This window comes from Camelus dromedarius, chromosome 5 (assembly GCF_036321535.1).
Source record: "Camelus dromedarius isolate mCamDro1 chromosome 5, mCamDro1.pat, whole genome shotgun sequence".
NCBI classification, from domain to species: Eukaryota; Metazoa; Chordata; class Mammalia; order Artiodactyla; family Camelidae; genus Camelus; species Camelus dromedarius.
Genome location: NC_087440.1, coordinates 21,398,195 through 21,422,697, shown reverse-complemented (window position 1 = coordinate 21,422,697; position 24,503 = coordinate 21,398,195). Strand labels below are relative to the sequence as shown.

Genomic DNA, 24,503 nt, shown 5'->3' with positions numbered 1-24,503 from the left:
TTTTCCTGGCAGATTCTTCTTTTCACCCTGTATTCCCCCCAAGCCCCAGAATAACCTCCAAACTCTGGCAGCTCTTCTACTTAAAGTGCTCTACTGACACATTCCATCATCTGTCTCTTTTTCAAACAGCCAGAGCACATCAGAGCTCTAAGGGTTCTGGGAGAATTTCCCACTTTCTAGTAGCCACAGAAGGCTCTTTTGTGGTCAACCGGGAGCCTCAGATCACACCTCTAGCTCAGGAGTTTGCAGGAGACACTCAATTTCATAGCACTCTGCAAAGGACTCATATCTGCCAGCAAAAAGACAGAGCCTAGAGGGTTTGAGAGAATGCCCAGAGGGGCCATGCCAGGAGGAGGGCAGCGGGAACATGGGACTCAGGTCTTGGGCCCAGATGATTACAGGTACCAGGTCTGTGAAAAATGACCTTTGGGGATTAAAATGAGTGTACATATTTTGCTCCTGGTATAATTATCTCAGTTGGAGTGGTGTTAGATATAAGCAAAACTTCATGGCCCCAGAGGTAATTGGTAACACAGTAGAAAGATGCCATAGAAAAAAAGCACAGTGTCTGTGACTGTGGGAACCAGAAACCAGTGAGCTTATGGAACCCAAGTTTATGGGGTGGCTTATGGAATCAGGGTAAGAACTTCAGGGACTTGGACAAGCCCATCCCTAGGACAGGATGCCCTGGCTGGATATCAGGATGAAAGCTTAACAATAGGCTGGACCAGGCACTGTCCAGCTAGGCTGCAGTCCTGGAGTTAATCCTCCAGTTCATGGGGGCATTGGAGGGTCCTGAGGTCAGGACCATGGAGCATTCAGGGGATTGGAGCTCAAGGCAGGGACTATTTGGCAAAGAATACAGAAGTGTATTTAGACACTTTAAGAACCAGAACAACGGAGGGTATGGTTCAAGTAGTAGAGCACGTGCTTAGTATGCACGGGGTCCTGGGTTCAATGCCCAGAACCTCCTCTAAAAATAAATAAATAAATAAACCTAATTATCTCCCCCGACCCCACACAAAAAGTAAAATAAATAAAAAGAACCAGAACAGCTGTGCGGCAAGGACAGCCAGATGGCAGTATTCTGGAAGCCTCTGCTCAGGCTGCAGACACACATGACCCCAGCCTCCTCCCGGGCCTCGGCCCCTGGGGCTGGTCTTGACAGGACTCCATTTCCCTCGAGACCTCCTCAGGACACAGCTCATATGGAAAAGAGCTTGACTCTCAGGATTGGCTATTTTGTGATCCAATAATATCCCTTTCTAAAACCCCTAACTTTATAGATAGGACTTTGGCGAGGAGGTAGGGAACACAATTCAATACCCTCCTCTAGTGCTCCAGGTGCTGACTCCGCCTGGGGGCACTGCTTCTGTTGTAGTCTAGCCACCCAAACCATTTTGGTTTGCAGAGGAGAAGACAGAGTTTGGAGAGCTGGCATCTCACACAGGGTCACACAGACCAGAAGGGGCAGTGCCAGGACTCAGGTGCAGATCCACCTGACCGCAGGGCAGTGCCTTTTCCATCCACGTGGAGGCTGGCTCTCACCGTGAATTAACCAAATCAGTTAAAAGCTTGCTCCAGGTCATGCACCAGACTAGTTAATAGCAGAGGTAGGAGTAAAACCCTCAGCTCCCAATTCAGGGCTCTCCTTACATCCCAAGAATCTAGCTTTCACCACAAATTAGTCAGAAGAATGTTTAGTTGCAGATGGGCTCTCAGGGTCAGGCTCCCAGGTTGGGGTGGGAGTTGGGAGGAGGGTCTGACAACTACATTTCAGTAGTGGTGGGGCTGAGGCCCATGCCTGGGTCAGGCATACCCCAACCAAACCAGCCCACAAGGTCTGCATGCTGGGGAGAAAAGACAGCTAGCTCCCTGGGAGCCTGTGGGAACTCTCCTCCCAGGGCTTCTCAGGGCAGGTCCCGCTCGTGATGCCATCTCCTCCTCCCCAGCGTGCTGGGTGTATCCATCAGCTCCTTGCAACACTCAAGTCAGAGCTCAGACCAGCCTAGTGATAGCTTCCAGGAAGCAATGGCCCTGCCTAAAAGAACACTGGGACGGGGAATTTAGGGGACCCCAGAACATTTCCTAGCCAGACATCCTAGACCAAGGGTCACCTGAGAGGAGCCTTTATGGCTGTTTTCCTTTTTGTCACCCAGGCTATGTAAGGGTCAGGGCAAGAATCTCAGCTCTGACTCACCGACCCTCCAGGACCATAGAGGGATGAGGGAAGCTCCCAATTGCTTCATGGCCCCCTTCAAGGTAAACTCCCTACTATGAAGGTCTCCCCAGGTCCAGGCTCCTGGAGGCTCAATGAGACAGGAGAGACAGGGATGCTGTTGACAGGAGCCCCTCCAGCCCCTGAGGGCTGTGGGGGAACATAGGCCAGAAGGTGATATCTATCCTGGCCCAGCAGCAGGACACCAGGTACCACGTAGCATGGAGCGCCCCTCCTGGGTTCCTTGGGGGCTGAGCAGGGTCTTCACTTCACACCCCAAAGGGACAGGACACTTTGAGGGCATCACTCATCTTATTCTGTGATTTAGTGTGGGCCAGGTGAAGGTCAGGAGGAAGAAGTTGCTGCTGACAGCCCTTGCCATGACATGCTTACAGCAGGAAGACCGAGGTAGATGAGAAAGCTGAGGCAGAGCCAGTCTAGAACCCTGGCAACCTGACCCACGAACCTGGGGTCTCCCCAAGAGGCTGGGCAGGGGCCATATAGAGCAAGGAGTCTCAACCACAGACCCAGTTGGGGGCCCCTTGGCTGATGGTGACAGGCCCCCATCCTCACCAGACACCACACCACGTGCTCTCACGGCAGTCTGTGGAGGATGTCCACAGGGTACATGCCTACTCACCACTGGGCTGGGCTAAGCGTGACCACCACAGGCAGTGCTGAGACTGTCCTCCTGGCCCCAGGCTGGCCCTGAGCCACTCCACAGTGTCTTGTCAAGCCCGTGAATACCCACAGCTGGGCCATCCATCCAGGAGCCAGGCCCCAACTGGGCCAGATTGCATCCTCAGGTGCTAGGGAGGGACTGCCTGTGCCGAAGTGCCCCATATCTCTGGAGTCTGCAGTGCCCCCAGCCCTCCATGAGTCTGTCTCCAGCCCTCAGCCCCTGGCCTTCCCACCCAGCACTGCTCCCTCACCTCCATGGCACAGGTGGTCGGGGGCCTGCCATCTTCTGCTTGGCATGAGTCTGGCAGGGTGTGGGAGACCCAGACGGGCATCTGCCTCTGGAGCATTGTGAGGCTCTGCAGCTGGGTGGTGAGCTGGGGAACTTATACTCTGACTCAGAGCTCCACCCTCTGGATGCCTCTTGGCAGTGGCTGGGATTGCCCGGGGAGGGGTTTAGGTGGGTAGATGTATAGGGGGCCTGGACCTAGGCCTCTGAGTATCAAGGGATCCTCAGGTATTCAGATCTTGGAAATGCAGGGTCAGCAGTCTACTGCCCCCAGAAGCTCAGAACAACCAGTCTGTCCACTGGAACAGGGAGTGGCAGGAAGAGGCTGCTGGACCCTCACAACTTTAGGATGAGCCCAGCAGTGATTTGGGAAAGCCCTTTCTCTGCATCTTCTCGAGGTCATGATCAGAGGTGCCCCTCTGGGGAATGGTGCCCTCCCTCCTAACTCCACTGAGTCCCACAGCTTCGCACCCCAGGAGCTGTGGGCAGGGACCTCAGGAGAGTCAGGGGCCATGGCCAGGACTCCTGAAGTTAGAGGATGAAGAAAGAAAGTAAACGCCTGAATACTTGGTGAGGAGACGATCAGGGGAAAATGCTCCCCACGCTCCCTCCTGGGAGGCTGGGTCGGGAGAGGGTGTGTCCAGCCCCTGCCTGGTCTCAGGCAGCTTTGAGGATGCTCCCACCCCACCCAGCTGATCTCTATCTCTGGCCCGGTGGTTGGCTGACTCGGGGGGCTGGTGAGGCCACTTCACTTGCTCGACAGCCCAGCTGGGTGCACTGGGAGTTTCCTGCCTGAGCAATCGCCTGGGGCCCCACAACCGGCTTTTCTGGCCTGTGGATTAAAGTGATTTTATGAAACTAAGGGTGAGATCTGAATGCAGGGCTAGCTGGGCCTGAGTGCAGCGATGGAACCTCGTCAGTGGTATCTGTGGGGCCTCGTCCTCTGCCAGGTGGTGGACATTCCCATCCTGCCCCACTCTGCTTTCCACAACCTCCAGAGAAGGGAATGGGGCCTTCGCTTGGACCCCTCCCAGCTCCCATCCTTCCCTGCCCCTGCCATACCCCACTGCTAAGTACACAAACTCAGCAACCACACCCTTTGGTGAACTATACTAAATTCAATTTAGTTCCAACCCCAAGTGGGCACCTACTGCATACATGCTCCTGAGAGAGGAAATCCCAGACTTGAAGATGGGGAGCCAAATGCTTCCAGCCCTAGAGGTCTGAGTCTCTAGAGGTGACAGAGGGCATCCTAGAAGGATCAAGGTACACCCTTCACATTTGTAAATACCTGTGGTTCACAGAGCTAATAATTGGCTAGAAAGTACAGAAGCAGGAAAATGGGTGTCAGCTGGGAAGATAAAGAGTGGGTTTGAGAAGGCCTCATGGAGGAGGTGGCATCTGAATTGGGTCTTGGAGGACAGATGGGACTGCAATAGCTAATGATAGATGGGAAAGGCTTGCATGAGCAAGTATAGGGAGGCCAGAAAGCAGGGTATGCTCAGGCATGTAAGTGGTCTGGTATCAGAGTAGTAAGTTGTGTGGAAGGAGATGTGGGGGGTGGATAGTGGGACACAGAGGGTAGTGGAAGTTGGGCAGAGAGAGGGAAGATCTGTGAAGGAACAAATCTAGGAAGATACACTAGGGCCCAATAGGTGTGACTCTTAAAAGACATGCTTTAAGTTTAAACTTATTCTCTAGGTAATAGGGAGCCATTGATGGTTTTTGAGCAAGAGAGTGACATGATCAGAGCTGAACTTTAGGAAGGCAATGCTGATGGACGTTGTGGACAACCAGCCCACAGCACTACAGTGTCCTGAAAGTGATGAGGTGAGGGCTATGGTGAGGTCCAAGGGACCTCCTCCCTGAGGATTCTACCTGTCTCCCCTTTTCCTCCACTCCCTGATCCTTCACCACCAAACAGGCCCAGGGCAAGTCCCAAACTCCAAAGTATTCCTCAAAGCCTGGAACTTGAGCCTCTTCTCACCAAAGGAGCCTAGCCACAACCCCTAACCCCACCACCAACCTGCTATCTATCCTAGGCAGTGCATGGAAATTCTAGGTCTCCAATCGTTTTATTTCCTCATTGTCCATAAACTCCTCAAGACCAGGGCCTCACTTTAGTTGAATGAAACCAAATTGAAGAGGAGGCTAATAGGAGGTGGGGTGGAAGTTTCTTCCTGGACACCCTCTGCACAGCCTTGGACCCAGGTGGGAGCTGGTGCATCAGCAAACTGAGTGGACCACCTGCTAGCATGTACTGACTGCTTACTGTGTGTCCAGCTCTGTGCTGACAGGGTGGTGTCTGGAAGGAAACACAACAAAGAATTTGTGATCTAGTGAGGGGGGAAGAGGGCTGAATTAAGTGGTAAACTGTCCAATGTGGACTCTAAGTAGAGCAGGAAGGGACAGGGGACTCCATGGGGATGGTGGGGAGTGGGCTGGGAAGGCAAGGGGTACCAGGCAAAGAAGTCCACACGATGGGGTGAGGGGTGCACAACAGCCTCCTCTAATCCAATGTGTCTCCAAATGAACATACAATTTAACCTACAGTTTCTGGTTCCTGTGTCCCTGGTACACAACTGATGTTCCAAATGAATGCCCCTGCCCCCAGAGTTCCTTCATGTGGAAACTACGAAGCCATCTCTGCACAAAGTGGAGGCAACTGGATTTCTACCTACCATCCTCTCCTCCCTAATGAGCAGAGAGCCTGAGATCTCCCCAGAGACCCCCAACCTGCTCCTCTGAGGCCACCCCTCTGACTATGTCTGGGGGTCTTGTTAATGGGCTCCCATTGATTGCAGTGACCTGGATCTGCCTCTCGCCAGCAGCCTCTTGGCCTCAGGTAACCCAGCACTGAAGAGTACATTCCTCCCAGTGGCTCGGCTGACATCACTCACTCCCAGGTGAACCCGAAGGATGAATTCTTCACCTTTCCTCTTTCAAGATGCCTCAGATGCCTGTCCCTTTCTTCCCACTCCCTCAGCAGCATCTGATTGTCCTGCCTCTCACGGGTTCCTCCCACACACACTTGGCTGACTGATGAGCTTCGTAACCACCCCCTTCAACCTGTCATTCTCCTGCACAAACATAGCCAGTGCTTTTCCATCCTTGCCAACAAAGTCTCGATCCCAATACCTTCCATAAAACAAGTAGAGCCCAGAAACAGCTCTATGTATATATGAAATTTCAGTATACAATGAAGGAAGAATTTCAAATCAGTGATGAAATGATGGATTCTTCATTATCAGAAAAACTAGCTTACCATTTGGAATAAAATAAAGTTAGATCCCAACTTCATAACTACACAAAAATAAATTGCAGACTAAATATCTAACCATTAAAATAAGACTACAGAAGAGTTAAAATAAAATATTAGAGAATGGTGAAGATGAGGAGGATCTTCCTAAATGAGGTGCAAAACCCACAAACCAGTTTCCCAGTAGGGAAACACTGCCAGATTTAAATTACAGAAGTGTAAAACTGGGGTAAAGCAACAGATCTCATAGCACAGTCTTACCTCCAGACATATCCCACATTTCTTCCTCTTAATAAATATCTGTGGATAACAAACTCACCCTTAAAAAATAACAGTAAAGAGGAGAGTCTTACCGGGCCTGATATTAAAATAGACTACAAAGTCACATGAACACAAGCAGTAGGTGGTTGGTGTAAGAATAGGACCAAGGGAACAAAATAGAGGGATCAGAGACAGACCCTGACACTTAAGGGAACTTAAAATATGATAAAACTGGCACCACAAATCAATAGAAAAAGAACAGATTAAGAGGTGACATGGACATGAGTAAATTAAAACAGCATCCCTACTTAACCCCGTATGAAAAGATTGGTTATAAATGAGATCAACGTAAGAAATGGAAAATTATAAAGTTAACAGAAGACCACATAGGAGAATCTATTTGTGGTCTGGGGGCAAGGATTTCTTAAACATCATTCTGAATCCACGAACCATAAGGGAAACTATTTCTAAATTTGATTACATAAGAATTAATGATTTCTGTCAATGAAGAACAAGCAGAAATGGTTAATAGCTGACAGAATGACAGAAGATAACCACAATGCAGCTGCAAATCACCAAAGGATTAATGTCTAACACATACAAAGAATTCTCACATACTCCATAAGAAAAAGATGGCCCGCCAATGTAAAAATGGACCAAAGGTTGGAACCTGCAATTTATAGGTGGGGAAACCCAAAAAGCTAACAGGCGTTTGAGGAGATGCTCAAAAATCATTGGTAATCAGGGAAATTAAAACAACAATGAAATTTCTCTACAGCTATTAAACTGGAAAACACTGAGAAGGCTGAATAATGACTGCCTTTCTTCAGGGGGAGAGAATGGCAAAGGATTTGTGGGTTCAGGGAAATAACCAGCAAGAAGACGGGCTTGGGGCTCACAGGCACCAAGGATGTAACAGGCCATGTCCGCAGCTCTCTGCACTCAGGTGAAACTGTTTTCCCTCCAGCTTCTCCACAGAGTTGCTGCCCCTGCACCAGCCCAAGCCATTATCTCCCTCATCTCAACTACTGCCTTAGCCTAACTGGTCTTCCTGCTTCCACTTTTGCGTTCCTATAAGCCATTCTCTACAGAAGAGTACAAGTGATCTCCTAAAAACATAAACCGGATTATGCGACAGCCTTGATTAGATCCCTCCCATAGCTTCTGGTGGCTTTCACTTCTTGTCTTGGCTCTGAGAGTTGCTCATGGTCTATTCCTTCCCGGGAACACAGTTCAGCTTAAGTGGAGTTGCTGTTTTATTTTACTCTCTATAGGAGCCACCTGTGCTCACATCATCTTTTGGACAGTTTGCTCTTTTCCTATTGATCTGTGGTTTTATCATACCCTTAAATATCAGGGTCTCAGCCCCCCATGTCCTGAACATGCCAAATTCTTTCTCACATCAGGAGTTTTGCACTTGCCGTTCGCTTGCCCGAAGTCCTTGACCTCCCACTCCGTGCACAGCTGGAACTTTCTCCGCTGTCATGGCTCTCCTTAAATGCCATTCTCTCCAGCAGCCCTGCCCTGACCACCCTCCATAACACATGTGCCTTTCACCCACCTACTTGCTTCTGTGTTGCTCTGATTATCAATTAATTATTTAGTTTAGTTTAATTGTATCTTGATTTATTTTGTTCATTTATTCTTTTTGCCTTTTCAGGGCAGGAACATTGCTTGTCTCATTCACCAACTGGAAACAGCTAACGCCCATCAGTAAGGGGATGGTCAATTATGGTACATTCACACAGTGGACCACCACACAGATGTCAACAGGAACAGACTAGCTACCATTTATTGAATGTTTACAAAGTGACAGGGACTATTCTTCATATCTTATCTTTCTGTGAAGTAGACACTATTGTTATCTCATTTTAAAGAAGTGAGATGTAGAGAGGATAAGCCACCTAGCCACTTGCTTAGGGTCACCACAGTAAGCGACAGGGCTGTGATACAAGTCAGTCTATTCCAGAACTTCTGGCTTAACCATCATACTCTCAGCCTTTCAGGAGATGCTACTGGCCTGGAAAATTGAGATTCTGCATTATGTTTTTCAAAGGCTTGTTTATGCTCCTATGCTCCTTGATAAAGTTCAATTTCCTAAAACAAACATACGAAGAGTAAATACATTTTTGACAACCTAAAGTAAAGCAAACATTATACCTTCCAAATAAGGGGAGGTAAAAAAAAATCAGCCATTGAAGTTAACATGTCAAGATGTCTCAGAACTTCTGGCCAACAAACTAGACATGACTATTACATCATGACAAGATACAAAATAAGGATAAATATGACAAGAACCTTCATTCCAAAGTAGGTAATGTTTATGTTCTTAGTGTTGTCAAGATCCTGTCCTTTATCTTTATAAGATGTCAAAGTTCAACTCAGTGCTTTGCATTCTCAAAGCACTTGTGTCCAGAGCTCAACATTTCTCAATCTTGTGAAGTTCCTGCTACTAAAATGTGTGCCTCTGGTTTCAGCTGGATGATGGATTTTACCTTCCTCTCCTGGCTCTCTTTCTCTCTCTCTCATAGCAAGACTGCCTGGAGCCTTTTGTAAACTGAGTTTGCTCTTTGTCACCTCTGTGAGGGTGACACTGTCATTGTCTCAACCTGATTGAACATAGTCCAGTTAGTTCAAGGTCTAGACTTTGAAGTTTCATAGAGCTGGATTTTAACACTGGTTCTGCCACATGAACTTGGGTAAGTTTATTCCTCTGAGCCCGAGTTTTCCATCTATTAAATGGGAAGGATAATAATTCCTACCTCATCGGGTGGTTGTGAAGACTAAATGAGATAAACGTCTTTGCACGTGGCCAGCCGTTAGTTAATGATGGACTCACTACAAGATGTCATCTCCGCCCAAGGAACTCACAACTTAAGTTGGGTGAGCCAGGAAGGTCACACAAATGGTCTCAGGATGATCATGTCACATATGAGGAAAGGTGTAAAAATATGCTGCCCTGGGAACATGGCCACCCAGGGATGGGAAGGTCAGAAGAGGCTGCCTGGAGGAGGAAGAACTTGAACTTGCCCTTGAAGGAAGGGTAAGGATCCAATGAATAAAGAGGCAGGAAAGGGCCTTTTTTCCAAGTAATACAGCATGAGCAAAGGTACGGAGATGAGAAAAGACATTAAAGAAGATCCCAGATGTCAAGGGTAAGAATCATGGTCATTCTTTTGTTGGCAGTGGTGACCCATGAGCAGAGATTGTTTAAGAAAGAGAGCAAATCCCACTCCTACAGGAAGAACAGGTGACCATCAGCACCGTGTGGTGTGGATGAGCTGGAAGGCAGGTGTGCCTCCTTCATCAGCCCAGAGTGGCTCCTTGGGGCAAGCTGTGGCCTGCAAAAAGGCACCCGATAAATAAAGGCCTCTCCCTCTTCACCTGTGAGGAATGGCCACTGGTCTTGTCCTATCCAAATGCCCTGCAGTCAGCCCCTCAGCCAGGGCTCGAGGAGGGACTCCAGACACCACAAGGAGAGGGCTGGGTGGGTCTTATAGCAAGTTCAGCTCTGGGCTAACTCGACAGGGCCAGGTTTGTCCTGGTGCTGTTGTTTTAAGAACTGTATTTGATGGTTCTAGTCTACCCCATTCACTGGCATTCTGTCTTTAGACTGAATTTGGTTCCCAACCAGGTTCTATCAGAGGAACATAAATCCCCTCTGGTTCCATCCGGTTCCAGGCCCTGAGTCAAGGTTCTGCAGTCACTTCCCAAGAGCCCCTCTCCACCATCTCAGAGCAGGGGAGACAGGGACCCGGCGATGTTGGCAGGAGAGGCCGTCATACCAAGTCCTGGGTTGGATGGGGACCTGCAGGGATGAGGAAGGCCTTGGCTCCCTATTAGTTTCAAGGTCGGTGTCCATTCGTGTTCGAGAAGGCAGTGTGCTGTGGTAGGCAGAGCACTGCACCAGAAGCCAGGAGTCGTGGGCTCCAGTTCCAGCTCTGCTGTGCCATCAAGACAAATGGCTCCCTCTCTCTGGGCCTCACTTTCCTCTTCTGTAAAACGGGAGGTTGGACTAAATCAGTCCAGAATCCCAGGAGTGGAGCCTGGCATCTGTATCTTTTCATCAATTCAGGTGAGTCTGAGACACAGCCATGTTGAGATCATAGAAACGGCAGCCTCAGGGCCCTTTCCTGCTAACTTCTGGGGTCTGACCGAAGCCGCACCTTGCTTGGGCATCAGCTCAGAATGAGAATAAATGGGGGATTCACAGGGTCTTTCTGAATACAATATGATTGACAGCAAGCTGTCAAGGCAGTGTGTTTAGTGCTAGAAAGGAGGGGCAGCCAAGTGTATGGTCAGGAAAGAGCTAAATATGATGAAAATAGGCTGAGAGTTGGTGAAAGGGACAGGAGACCCTATGAAGAGGGCTTGGGGGTGGGCGTATGAAAACAGAGCTTGTGGCCTGGGATCCAGGGCCGGCAACTCCCCTCCCCCGCCCCTGCCCCCACATCATGTGTGAGCATGTGTGTGTGTGTTTACTTGGGAGAAGGAGGCACCTGTGCTCTTGTTGGGGGAAGAACCCTGAACCCTCAGGAGGACAAAGTCCTGTCACCAAAGACTGGTTTAGCATCATTCGCCCCTGGGTGGCCTAGAACAGGACCCTAAAGACCCGTTTCCAGCTGTCCCCACGAGCCTCAGCCCTGCTTTTCCTGCTAGATTTTTTTTAGCGATGTTTGGTTGATTTTAAGGTAGTGATCAGGAATTTGCACCAAGGAAGTGGAGAGTGGCTGAGCTGTCTCTGACACAGTGGTGACTTCTGGGAGGCCCAGTCCCACCTGCTGCCCTCCTCGGCCCTGCCCAGCCTCCTACAGGCTCTGTCTGGTTGGCGGCAGATGGGCTCCAGGGCCCAGGCCTGGACTGAGGCCTGAGAGGAGGCACTGGGACAAAGGGTGTCCTGGGTGACAGGGTGGGTGGGGCCACCCTTGGGGCTGACTCTGCAGTCTTATTGCTGTAATCGAGGCAGCACCTGGGTGAGGCTGAAGACATGGGTAACCCAAGCACAGGCAGAAGAAAGGGGCCTCCAGGCCGTGGGGCACAGAGACGGGCAGGAGCCTCCAGCAGTGCAGGAAAGCTGCCTCCTGCTGCCGATTGGGTCCTGCAGATCTGTCCTGAGAGGACGATGGGAGGCTGGACTCAGGCCTCATGTCCAATGCGTGGGAGCATTGCAGACATCTTCCATCACGTGGAAGCCACACCTCCCTGCTCCCTCTGCGCTTGCCTTGTATGGGTGTGGTGGTGGGGAGGGAGTGGGGGCGTTTTGTCCTCTTTCTGGTGATACAGAGTTTTATCACCAGAGTGCAGGGAAGGACTCTGCGCCTGGCCTGGAGCCCTGTTTCTGTATGCCGCAAACAATAACTGAAGACTCTTCATGGTGACCAACCACCTGGGTTGGCCCAGGACTGAGGGTTCCCTGGGACAAAGGACTTTCAGTGCTAAGACCAGAGTCCAGGGCAAACTAGGATGACTGGCTACCTTATTTCTAACTTTCTTGGGAAATATTTTCTGAAGCAGAGAGACCTGGTATGCCAGACCTGGAATTTATAATTATTTGTATTTATCATTACTCTTAGGTTTTATAATTATTTGGGGGCAAAATAACTTGTTTTCCGATTTTATTTTGGAGTATACTGACAAAATCTATATGGGACAATTCTGAGGTTAAGGGGTGACTGAGTCTACATGTGGGATTCTGGTGCAGTGGACATAATGACCACCAGCATCCCTTTCCCCTCCCCCCAATAAGAGAGAGCCCTTTCCTTTGGGATCTTACGGAACTGTCAGTTGTGGGGAATCTTCCTCCCACTCAAAGGTGGGCCCCTGACCAGTGTGGCCTGTCAGCATTCCCGTCCCTTAGACTCAGTGATTTGTTCAGGAACCATGAGCTCTCCTCCTCCTCCTCCTTTTTATTTTTAGGATGATATGTGGGAGGGGAGAAGAGGGGGAGAGAAAGGGGATTATTCTTTTCTCTGGATTATGAACTCAAAGGAAGAGTAAATCTTTGAGGTATTTTTGGTCATCTTTGTCACCATATGGAAGTGATGCAGGAAAACGGATGTGGGGCGTGAGGAGGGCCGTGTCCCAGGTCTTGGTTGAGCCCCTGGGACGTGCCCCACCAGGTGTGGGTCCTTGGCTTCGCAAAAGAAAGAATTCAAGTGCGAGCCACCGTTGAGTAAAAGTAGATTTATCTAGAGAGATACATACTGCATAGAGTGTAAGGCAGAAGAAAGGCAAGGAAAGAGGTGTGGGAATTGGGTGCTCAGGTTAAAGTAAAAGTAGGTACATGCTCCATAGACAGAGTGCAGGGCCGTCTCCGAAGGGGAGGGAGCAAAAAAGGGCTGCTAGGTGTGGTGTTGTCAGTTTTTATGAGCTCAGCAGCTTCACTTGCCTACAGGTGGGACCATTCCAACTACCCTGGGGAAGGGGCTGAGATTCCCAGGAACTGAGCCATGGCTCATTCTTGGCCCTTTGCAGTTAGCCTTAGGAGTGTCATGGCGCCTGTGGACATGTCATTTATCACGCTGTTACAATGAGTATGTAATGAAGCTCGAGGTCTACTACAAGTCAAACCTCTTAATCTTCAAGGCCAACTAGGAGTTGAATCTTCCACCATTTTGGTGAATCTTCCACCATTTTGGTGTTAAATTGCTGTCATTCCTTTAGTGGCTGTGCCCTGCCCCCTTCCCTCCTGTCTCATTCCCCCCTCAGAGATTTTACTCCCATAATCTTATGGGGTTGCAGAGGGGCGAAGATCCATCTTCTGAAACTACTTCCAGGCTGAGTAGGGGCGTTGACCCTGCCTATTAGGGAGTAAATATCTCCGAATGCCTAATCTAGGGGCCCCAGGGGCAGGACAGCCTTTTGTTTTTGCTTCAGGGGGACAGGAGGGAAGGGGGCAGGGCACAACCATTCAAGGAATGACACAGCAATTAGCACCAGTTGGTGGGAAAAGTCAACTCCCAATAGACCTTGAGGCCCAAGATGGCGGGAGACTCGACCTCCAGTGGACCTTGAGCTTCGTTATACACACTGCAATGTATTAGCATGAATGACACACCCACAGGTGCCATGACAGTTCCGAGGCTAACTATAAAAGGCCAAAAGAGGGCGGTGGCCCAGTTCCTTCCCCAAAGTGGTTGGAATAATCCTTCTACTCATTAGCATATGAAATTTCCAAGCCCATAAAAACTAACAACCCCACAGCTCGTGGTTGCTCTCTCTTGCCTTCTAAGACAGTCTGCATTCTGTCTATGGAGTGGATCTACTTTTTTATTTTAACTTTTTTTGTTTTTCCTTTTTTTTTCTTTTTCTTTTTTTTTTCCCCTGAATAAATCTACTTTTACTCAACTGTGGCTTGCTCTTGAATTCTTTCCTGTGTGAAGCCAAGGACCCTCACTTGGCAGGGTGCATCCCAGGGACCTGACCGAGACCTGGGACATGGCTATCCTCTCATGCTCCATTTTTTCCTGTATTAAACCCACTACCCAGCTTAAAAACACAGGTAAAGAGTTGGAGTCTACTTGTGTGCCCCTCACCTAGACACTGCCCCCCTCCCTTCCTGGGGATAACTGCCAACCTGAATTCGTAGTTATCACTCCCACGCTTGTCTTGACTCTTTTTCTAAATATGTATGTATTTCTAAGCTGTGTTTGCAATTGTTTCGCATGTTTTAAACTTCATATGTAATATCATATAAAGGAAAAGTATTCTGCAGTAAACTTATTTTTCACTTGATATTACGTTTATAAGATTTGCCTATATTCATGTGCGTATATCTGGCTCATTCATTTTCACAGCTGTGAACCATACCACGATTTATCCATTTTTGTGCCATGGACATTTAAGCTGTTAAATTTTTGCTATTATCATGTTTCATCAATTGAAAGGCATGTGTTTTTTTTTTCCCATTTTAAAATATCTGAATTATGGAATACTTATTAAAAATGATGATATGTAATCCTTTAAGTGGTGGTATTTTCCCTTAGTGAATGATACGCCTTAGATTCAATGAGTCCTACTGTAAGTTTTCCTGTACATGTTGCATTTCTTTAGTATGTATGCCCCTGGGAGTAAAAATCACTGGCTTAAAAGATATACTATCCCCAATTTTGCTAGATATTGTCAAACTGTTCCCCAAAGGAATTTTTACTGATTTACACTGCCACTGTCACGTAAGAGAGTTCCCACTGGGGAATACCAAGGGGTGTCTGACTTTCTGAGTTTTGCCAAGCCAATGGGCATGAAATGGTCCCTTGCTGTGGTTTCAACGTGCATTTCCTAACTATTAGTAATCTTGGGCATCTTTTCAAGATCTGTTACTTTCTCTAACCCATATTCTTGGGACTCTTCATCAACTCCCCTGCTTCCAACCGCTTACCATCCTTTACCATAGTCAAATTCAACCTCCCTCAGTACTTATCAATGTGCAGCAGTAGTTATCCAAAAAAAACTACAAAATTACTTATGCCTAAGTAATTCCACTCTTAGAAACTCACACTGAAGGAAAAAATGTTACATGCTTAACAATGTTAATTGTATCTAAATTTTTGATGCTGAAGAAGTGAAAAATCACCCAAATGCTCAATATTGGTAGCTATAGTAATAATGTTCCTATGATTAAATTCTATGCAGTCATTACAAGGAGAACTATAAAGAGAATGTATCAATATAAAATTATAAAAGTATGTATATTTGAATTTAGGTTATAATAAGAGTGGCTGATTATGAAAATAAACACACAAAAATCACACATTTTACTATAAAAATCGTAGCCACAAGGGAAAGCAAGATCACATACACAATGGCAATAAAAAATAAAACAGATAAACCTCAGGGAAAATAAATAAGAAATTTACTTGTGAAAATGATGGCATTACAAATTAATAGGGGAAAGATGAATTATTTAATATTATGTTGGAAAAATAACCATTTTTTGAAAAAATAATCATTCTCCTCCTTGGAGAAAATATAAGCTGGTTCCATACCTCACTCTTTATATTAAAATAAATTCCAGATGTAAATTTAATCTAACCGGTTATTGTTTTACTATCATTAGTGAGGAAGTAAGACACAAAACTGAGATGCAACGAAAGAAAACATAAACTCTCGCACAAATCCTCAAAGATGTTCAATTTATTATTATTCCTGTAACTGCTTTTTATTGTTGCTGTGTTTGTTTGGCTTAACAAATGCGATGACTTAGGAGCCACTGCTGGATCCAAGCAGCAGTCATCCCCTCTCCCTCATATAGCCATGGCACTCGGGCCTCAGACATCGCTGACTGGAGCTAGGTAGCATTCTCCCTTAGAAATCTAGTTGCATCCACAAATTTACGTAGAAGCAGAGAAGCCTCTTGTGGGGGGGTGGGGTGAAGATGGGGAATGAGGTTGGGACCCTGATCACTTCCAGTTGAGGATTCAAGTTATTGAAATGTATATGATGAACCAAAGAGACCCTCGAGACCCACTGAGGTCAAGTGGCAAGGAAAGACAATGGGAGAGAGCAAAGGCCCCCTAAGGATGAGCGAAGTTTGGACCAGTGTCTTGGGCTCAGTATTAGGAATTAGCTTATTGGAAGTTACGGCACAGGGATAATGCTGAAACTCCTTTGTATTTATTCACCTTGCTACCATAAATCTATTTTGGGGGAACTAGCTCCCTGTGTGTGTAGACTGAGCTGTATCATTACCAAGTGACACTTGGTAACCAAGTAACTTTGCTGGAAGATTTGCCTCTTTGATTCTGATGGGGTAGGTGCATCCCTTAGCCTGGGCAAATCAGCAGAGAGGCTTTTATAGAGAAGTCAAGAGTCAGCAGACAAGTGATGGGGGAACAGTCTCACAGACAAGGACAACAATCCAGGGATTGTCTGGGATGCTTGGAGGGAAATCTTGGGGAAATACTGAATTCTCTGCCAACGTGGCAAGGAGGAGAGAGGAGTCATTGTAATTTGGATATTAATAATATGTTTTCTGGGTTTTTGGGTAATATTCATAGCATTAAAAATTGGAAAAAACATAGATGATATGATGGTATATTATACAGCCATTTTTAAAATCTTTTTTTTAGTGGCAGGTGGAATGATCACTATTGCTATTAGGTGGAAAAGACATGTTTTATAATATGAGCTCAGTTTTATATGTATAAATATATGTACATATAAACAAATTCAATTTCTGTGTATATACATGCCTAGAAAAAAGGCTGAAAGGAAATATATTGAGGTTTCAAGAGGTTATCTCTGGATAGTGATATTGTCAATGTTTATTTTCTTTAGTAAACTTTTAAAATTTCCTAATGTCTATACTAAACATACATTACATGTTCTTTATAGTCAGAAAACCAATTTTTTTAAAAAAGACACACACACACAAAAACCAATTTTTAAAAGAGAGGACAATTATTACATATAAAATAGATTCAGTTATTATATGTTAAGTTAAAAATTATTGTATAATAAAGGAACAGAAAGAAAACACATTTATTTTGTGCCTCCACATGCCAGGCCACTGCGCCAAATATTTACAGACGTCAACTCTGTAAAAAGTACGCAGACGTATTTTCTCCTGCCTGTACTCTGAGAGTCGCAGGAAAGCAGTGAGTGAGGACAGGGGCAGGTGGGTCCACCCAGGGGAGGAATTTTCCCTCAGGTGCTGGGAGGCCCTCTCCTCCTCCCACCAAGCAGCTGGCCCACTGCTCACTGCCTGGATCCTCCTTTTTTTTTTTTTTTTTAAGTAAGCTTGCTTGCTTGCTTGCTTGCTTGCTTGCTTGCTTGCTTGCTTTCTTTCTTTCTTTCTTTCTTTCTTTCTTTCTTCCTTCCTTCCTTCCTTCCTTCCTTCCTTCCTTCCTTTCTCTTCTTTTTAAGGTTTGTTTGTTTGCTTGTTTCTTTTGGGGAGGTAATTAGGTTTGTTTGTTTGTTTGTTTGTTTAATGGAGGTACTGGGATTGAACCCAGGACCTTGTGCATGCTAAGCATGCACTATACCCTCCCCCCACCCCAATCCTCCTCTTGTTCCATTGAAACATCCACACGGGGACCAGGAAGGGGGCAAAACTATGGTTCACTGAGCAGTTGACTGAAGTGGATGCCGGAGCCCAAGATGGTAGCACCTTGAAACTGCTGAATATGGAAGCTAGCTTTGGGAATGAAAAGTGCTGTCGAGCACAGTAAAGAATTAGACTGATGTTGTGTTACATCTGATGGTGGAAATGGGGCCTGTGTGGGTGGGTGGATTTGGCTTCAGTGTAAGAAAGAACTTGATCATTTGGGAGGTAATAGGTTTCTATTGCTGGAATTATGCAAGGGGTTACTGCCTGCGAGAGTCCTCCACTGGGCAGGAGATTCCTCTAGTATGATGATCTAGTATAAAGGCTCCTCTCCAGATGATCTGTTTCAGCTTTGAGATTCTGTTACTGTCCATCCCGCCATGCCCCTGATTCAGTGAACAGTTTGCTAATCCTGTCAGCTGCCTGAAGCACCTGTGAGAGGACCTCTGGAGGCCAGGCCAACCTATGTTGCCAAATGTAAGTGACCCTAATGGTGGGACTTCCACTAGGCAGGAAAAGAGGGCAGGGCAGGGCCAGGTTGGCCTGGTGAGGGAGATACTTGGGAAAGACGGGCCTTTGGGCCCCCGTAATTTGGGTTCCATGGATGGCCATCAACACTACCTTTCTTAGACCCAGTCCTAGAGCTCACCTGTCAGGGCAACTTTGACAGAAACATGGAATGTTCTGTCCTGCGTGGCTCTCACCTGCCCACTGACACACTTCACAAAGGGCAGGTGGTTAAGGAACACCTGCTGTCCACAGGTGGAGGATGCAAAACACAGACAAACAAAACCACCAGGACCAAAGAGGCCACCAACAGATGCTTACAAACAAAATTTCACAGACAAGTTGGAGACAACACCCACACAGACAAAGGCAGAGGAGAGAGTAAGAACTTTGAGTGAGAGGTCTGCATTCCTATCTTGGCTGTGGCACTAACTAGCTGAGGAGCATTAAGCAACTACTTTGTCTCTCTGAGACTCATTTTCCTAATCGGCAAAATTGGGTTAATTGTACCTATTTCACAGGATTAAGGTAAAGACTAGAGAATTTCTGTACGTGTATATGTAAACGGCATGGAGACCCCAGCATACAATAAACCTTAACAAATTGTGGTAACTATTGCTGGTTTTATTATTTTTGCTACAGGACTAATAAATTGGGAAGAACTAACTAAGTGGACTTGGAAGGCAAGAACCTAAAGGCCAGTATGGGCCGGAGAAGTGAGGGAAAACTTCGTTCAGTGATGACAATGATCTCCGAGCACCTACTAAGTGCCAGGCACTGTGCTAGAGTTCTGGGTGTCAAAAAAGGTGTGGTACCTGCACTTGTGTCCAGTGGAGGTGCTAGACCACGAACAAATAAATACAAAGCAATTTCTAATCATAAACGGCGGTAAGTCTTATCAAGGAAAAGAACAGGTGCTCTAAAAAACAGTAACAGAGAGTGCCTGATTTCAGTTGGGGAAGGAGTCAGGGAGGCCTTCTCGGAGAAAGCAGACTTTAAGCTAAACCTAGCAGACAATTGGAATTAGCTCTGCTGGGCTAATCCTTCCAGGCTGCGGTCACAGCACATGCAAGGTGCTGAGAGGTGGTAAAAGCTGGTGTGTTTAGAAACTAAATGTGTGTGTCTGGGGCACCGTGTGTAAGGAGCGATGAGGTGAGAAGTGTCTGGGAAGGTGCGCAGTTGGCTGGATCACATGCGGCTTTGAAAGACCTGGTAAGGATTTGGTATTTTCTCTTAGGAGACTGGATGCCATTGATGGGTCTTAAGCAGAGAAGGTATACGAGTCAGATCATTCCGGCTACTGTGTGGGGGCTGGACAGGGCAAGACTGGAGGTGGGAAGATGAGTTGTAGTGGTTCAGATGGGAAACAAATGGTGACTTAGGCAAGGGTGAGAGGCAGAGATGGGGGCAAATGATGGGATTCAAGACATATTTTGGGGTAGAACCATCACAGTAAGATGGATTAGAGATGCAGGGTGGGGCAGAGGATGGCCAGTGAGCTTCAGTAACCTGGAGAGAGAAGGTGTAATCCACAGTGGTGGTCCCAAGGGAAATCCTTCAAGTACCAACATGGAGAGTGAAAGGGGAGAGATTAAGACCTGAGCTGAGCCTGAAATCTGGGCCAGGCTGGGAAAGGCAGCAGGATTCTTGAAGGGAGGGCCCTCCAGGAGGGGATGCAGCAGAATCCAGGTGAAGAGGTGGGAATGAGCTTGCTCACTCCCTGTAGGTGGCACAGAGTAGGGTGAGTCTGCCAGGAGGGGAGGGTGGGGGCCAGGTCACAGGGTGTGAGGCAGGAGCAGGAAAGGAGCTGGGGTGGAGCCTGATTTCACCAGGCCTCTGGAGCCAGGCAGAGATATCAGCCTTGATGGCACAGATAATGGGAAGCCGTATGCGCTCTGAGGCCAGCAGCCAGTCAGCCAGCCAGCCAACCGTCACTCAACATCCCAGGTCTGCACCAGTGGCTGCAAAGGTGCTAATAAGTAGGCAGGAAGCTTGCGCTTCCTGAAAATATTTACTGACAACCTACTCTGATAAAAGCATGGGATGTTTACAAAGTCTCTTGGCTTCCTTGGTTTCTTCTAACCTCATTGGCTATTCCTCCTCAATCTCCTTTGATGGTTTTTCTGCTTCTGCCAGATGGAAGAAGGTGGAGAGCAGGAGGGCGGACTTCCTCCTCTTCCCTTCTGTCTCGTCCCCCATCCTTTGGAGATCTCATCCAGCTTCGTGGCTTTAGAAACCATCTATATTCTGCTTCCTGTATTCAAACCGATTATCCCCCCAACCTATGTCCTGAGTCCCAGACTTGTATTTGCAACTGCCCACCTGACATCTCCACTCAGATGTCTGTATATCTTAAGTTAAAAATGTCCAATGCAGAAACCTCCAGACCCCCCCCCCCGATCTCTACCTTGGTGTTCCCCAGCTGAATAAGGGGTACCGCCCAGTTTTTTAAGGCAAAAACGTAGGCAGCATCTTTGAGTTCTCGTTCCACATCTAAACTATCAGCAAGTCCTAGTAGGTCTACCTCCAGAAAAATCCATAATCTGTCCACTTCTATTCAAGCCACAATTTTTTCCTAAACCACAGCAAACACCTCCTCACTTGTCTCCTTGTTTCCCCTCCTGTCCCACAGGCAATCCATTCTCCACAGACCACACAACATGATCGGTGTAAAACATAAATCAGATCAAGTCGACCCTCAAATGAAAAACCTCCAATGGCTCCCTCTGCTACTTAGGGACAACCCCAAAGCTGCTTTCTGCAGCACCTGGGCCAGCGGAAGGCTCTGACTATGTCCTCTTTCCCCTGCTCTCTGCTCTCCAGGAACTCTTCTCTCTGTTTCTAGAACAGACCAACCTTGCACCCACCTCAGGGCCTTTGCACTTAGAACTTGCTCCCTCTGGAACATTTTTCCATCAGTCTTCTCATCATTCAGATCTTGGTTCAATGTTACCATCCTACCTACCTCTCTGCTGCCAGTCACCCTCTATCACATATTTTGTTCTGATATCTTTGACACAGAAACAGTCATGTATTTATTCACTGTCTGTCTCCCCCACTAGAATGTAAGTTTCAAGAGATCTGCATCCTGTCTGACCTGTTCAGGGCTCTGTCTCCCACTTCTAGAACAATACCAGGTGTACAGTGGAAGCTCAGTAAATATTTGTTCAATGAATGAATAAATGCTTCAGATGTGGTTCCTGGTCTTGTGAGACGGAAGACATGTAACAAGCCACAGGAAGAGATAGCTACAAATACAGTGCAGGAAATGGTAACTCTGGAAACGAATCTGATAAACTAATTTTTGCTGAAGTATTGCTGGATGACAGTGTACTAACCAGTAATGCCAGCCTCTAAGGGGCCCTAGAAAGGCAAAGGTATAATCTACGGGTGATTCTGGAGGGAAACCCTCGAAGGACCAACATGGAGGGCAGACGAGGAACTCTTTGAAGATTGGTGGGTCCTTGTGTTTCCCTCAAAATTTGCCATGTAAGTGATGGAGGATTCCTCTGTCCCTGAATGCATGCACACTCCCCCCATACATGACCCCGCCCCCCCACACCCCTAACGTTACACCTTCTGCAGAGCTTACTGTGATTCTTCTTATCTTGTTCAGATATTTTATAAAGGTCTTAGGGAAAGACCAACTGACAAATTTCTGAGAAATTCCATGGAAGTTTGCAAAAATAAAGCACCTATAAACCCTGACATTTCACCATAAATCTTAATAAATTACAGTTATTAATTGGAATATTATTCAGCCATTAGCATGACAATCATGAAATTTAAGTATCAACCTAGAAAACATTCATGGCTATGATTTTAGGTTAAGGGGAAAAAAAAAACCCAGGCATACATCTAAGAATTATAAGCACAATCATATTCACATTATTTAAGGAGAAAAAAAGACTGAAATGGAATAGTTATTGTACTGAGTTAACGGCATTATGGTGGGTTTTTCCCTTCTGTTTCCAGATGCTTTTTGAAATTACTTTTACAAAATAAAAATGAAAATATTAAGCACAGTGTCTTTGTGCGGTTGCCTCTGTCCTAGCCACGTGGCCTTCCTGATCTATCCTTAGGCTGCTGAAACAGGACAACAGGCACAGCCTCATCCCTGAACCATGTCAGGCATGGGGATGATGGCGCAGAAGGGGAGAAATGATCCTAAAGTCACAACAACAATAGTCATCCTGGTTCTGGCTTCGTGTGCTCCAGACACTCTGCTAAGCATGTTATTTGCTCCTCATGTGATCCCTACCCCCCACCATGGAGAGGTGAAGAAACTGAAGTCTGAAGAGGTTAAGGAATGGTCTGAGGTCACAGGGCTGGCAAAGGACAGGGAAAGTTATGGAAGCTCTGGTCTGATTGCACAGCCCATGTTTTCAACCACCCTCATGAGGACAGCACTCCTACAGATACTGAATCACTGTGTTTTAAAGGCTTTCGTGGCCTTCTGGTGGCCTCCTCCATGTTTGTCAGGAGGCTTCTAGTGCCAGGGCCGCGGAGACCAGAGGGGTACAAGAACACTGTCCCCCCACCCATGGCATTGCTGGGAGCTGACAGGAAGATCACACACCCACCCAGCGGAGAAGACGGCAGGCAGATCTGGATCCACTGATAAAGACACTGTTCAATTTTTTGTAGCCGCCTACAATTGACCAGGTGAGATTTATTCCAGATTTTCTCTTCACTGGCCAATAGGGGGCATCCATGAGGGAGACCAAATTGGGACATCCTCTCCAACTCCGTCTAAGCCTCATGTGGTGACATTTCTGGCCCTGCCCTGCCACTCTGCTGAATGGCACAGACTGAGCATCTGCTATGTGCCAGGCGGTCTGCTAGGTCCTTCACCTGCAGGACCTTGACCCATCTTCTCAGGATCACCTTAACAGAAACATCTCCCATCTCAGCTCTCCCATCGGCAAGCTGTGTGAACTTAACCCCACTCTGAGCCCGTTTCTTCATCAAATAGAGGTGCCAGTGCCTCCCTAGCACATAGAATGCACATAGTCACAGGTCATCGCTGTTTTAGTTAAGAGCCCTCTGGGGCACAGAGATAGGTAAGGACAGGTAGGTGATGAGGTGGGGCCAAAGGGACTCACCTACGAGAGAAAGAAATGAACAAAAACACAACCTCTTAACTCTGCAGCAATGCTGGTGATACTATTATTCAGAGTCAGGAAAGGGGGGGTAAGTTCCAAGGGGCCAGCAACCCTCTCCCCAGGAACACAGACATACCTGAGAGCCCCCAGGGGCCACGGGAAGTAGAGGTGGGAGATCGGGAGTCTCCAGGACCTGTGTGTGCTCCAGCTCACTGACGGTTCTCCCTGACATGCTGTCTTCCTCATCCCCTTGCAGGCTCTGCGGGACAAACACATTAGTTTCCAGGCCTGGCTGGCCTTCTGAGGCCTGGAGAGCCATTCCAGCCACATCTATCGCTCTGCGGCTCAGAACAAGCCATGTGGAACTAGGGCTGGTCCTTAAGAGCAAAGCAAAGAGTGAACATCCTTGGGAAATTTCAAGGGAGTTTTGCAGAAAAGCTAAAGCAATGTCATTGGATTCCTCCTGAGGATAAATAAGCCTGATGAACCATGAAGGCAGTGGAGGAAGACAGGGCTTAGCTAAAGGAGTCCCATATATTTCAAACAATCTGGGCCGATGATGGAGACAACATTCTCGTGCTGTGTGAGAAGCAAGCAGGGAGCTAGAATGACGCCCACGTGAGGCAGCTCTCCGTCAGGGAAGACCTGCATTTCCGAGCTGGATCCAGGCTCAGAGACAGCTCCTCACTGCTCAGGGCTATTTTTAGAAGTGTGACACTCAATATGTCAGTGGGGAGGTGAGCTGGCTGAGGCCATGCAAGCCCCTGGTGGGGACTCACTATCCTGGGAGGGTGAGGCCACTCCCCGGCTCTTGGCTAACACCCCCAGATCTCTCTTTTGAGCCCTGAAAATAATCCCCTAGCCTGGTGTTCAGGGCTGGTGGCGGGGCCATGAGCCAGAAGGGAATTTAATAATTTACTCTGCCTCTCATTTTCAGCCTTCCTTTAGTTTGATAGATACCGTGTCTGGCAGCTTAAAGAGAATATGTCAAAGCTCCATGGTAAAAACAAATACAAAAGTAAAAACAAAAACCAAATCCTCTTTTTGTTCACAAGTGTTTTAAAATATACCTTCAAAACGTCCATCCTTCTGTCTCTCTGGGTGGTAACTCTGAGTGATCTAGCATCCTCTCTATTCAGGGA

At 47.3% G+C, this 24,503-nt stretch overlaps 1 protein-coding gene across 1 annotated transcript in view; it reads right to left on the bottom strand.

Annotated features, from left to right (window-relative positions):
- The window catches only part of PLA2G4E (phospholipase A2 group IVE), a 54,530-nt gene extending 30,798 nt beyond the window's left edge, over positions 1-23,732 (bottom strand). The window contains exon 1 of the mRNA XM_010994983.3: positions 23,498-23,732. Coding sequence (XP_010993285.3) covers positions 23,498-23,680 — 183 coding nt within the window. The 5' untranslated portion in view covers positions 23,681-23,732. The remainder of the gene's footprint in view (positions 1-23,497) is intronic.
- Between the last annotated feature and the right edge of the window lie 771 nt (positions 23,733-24,503).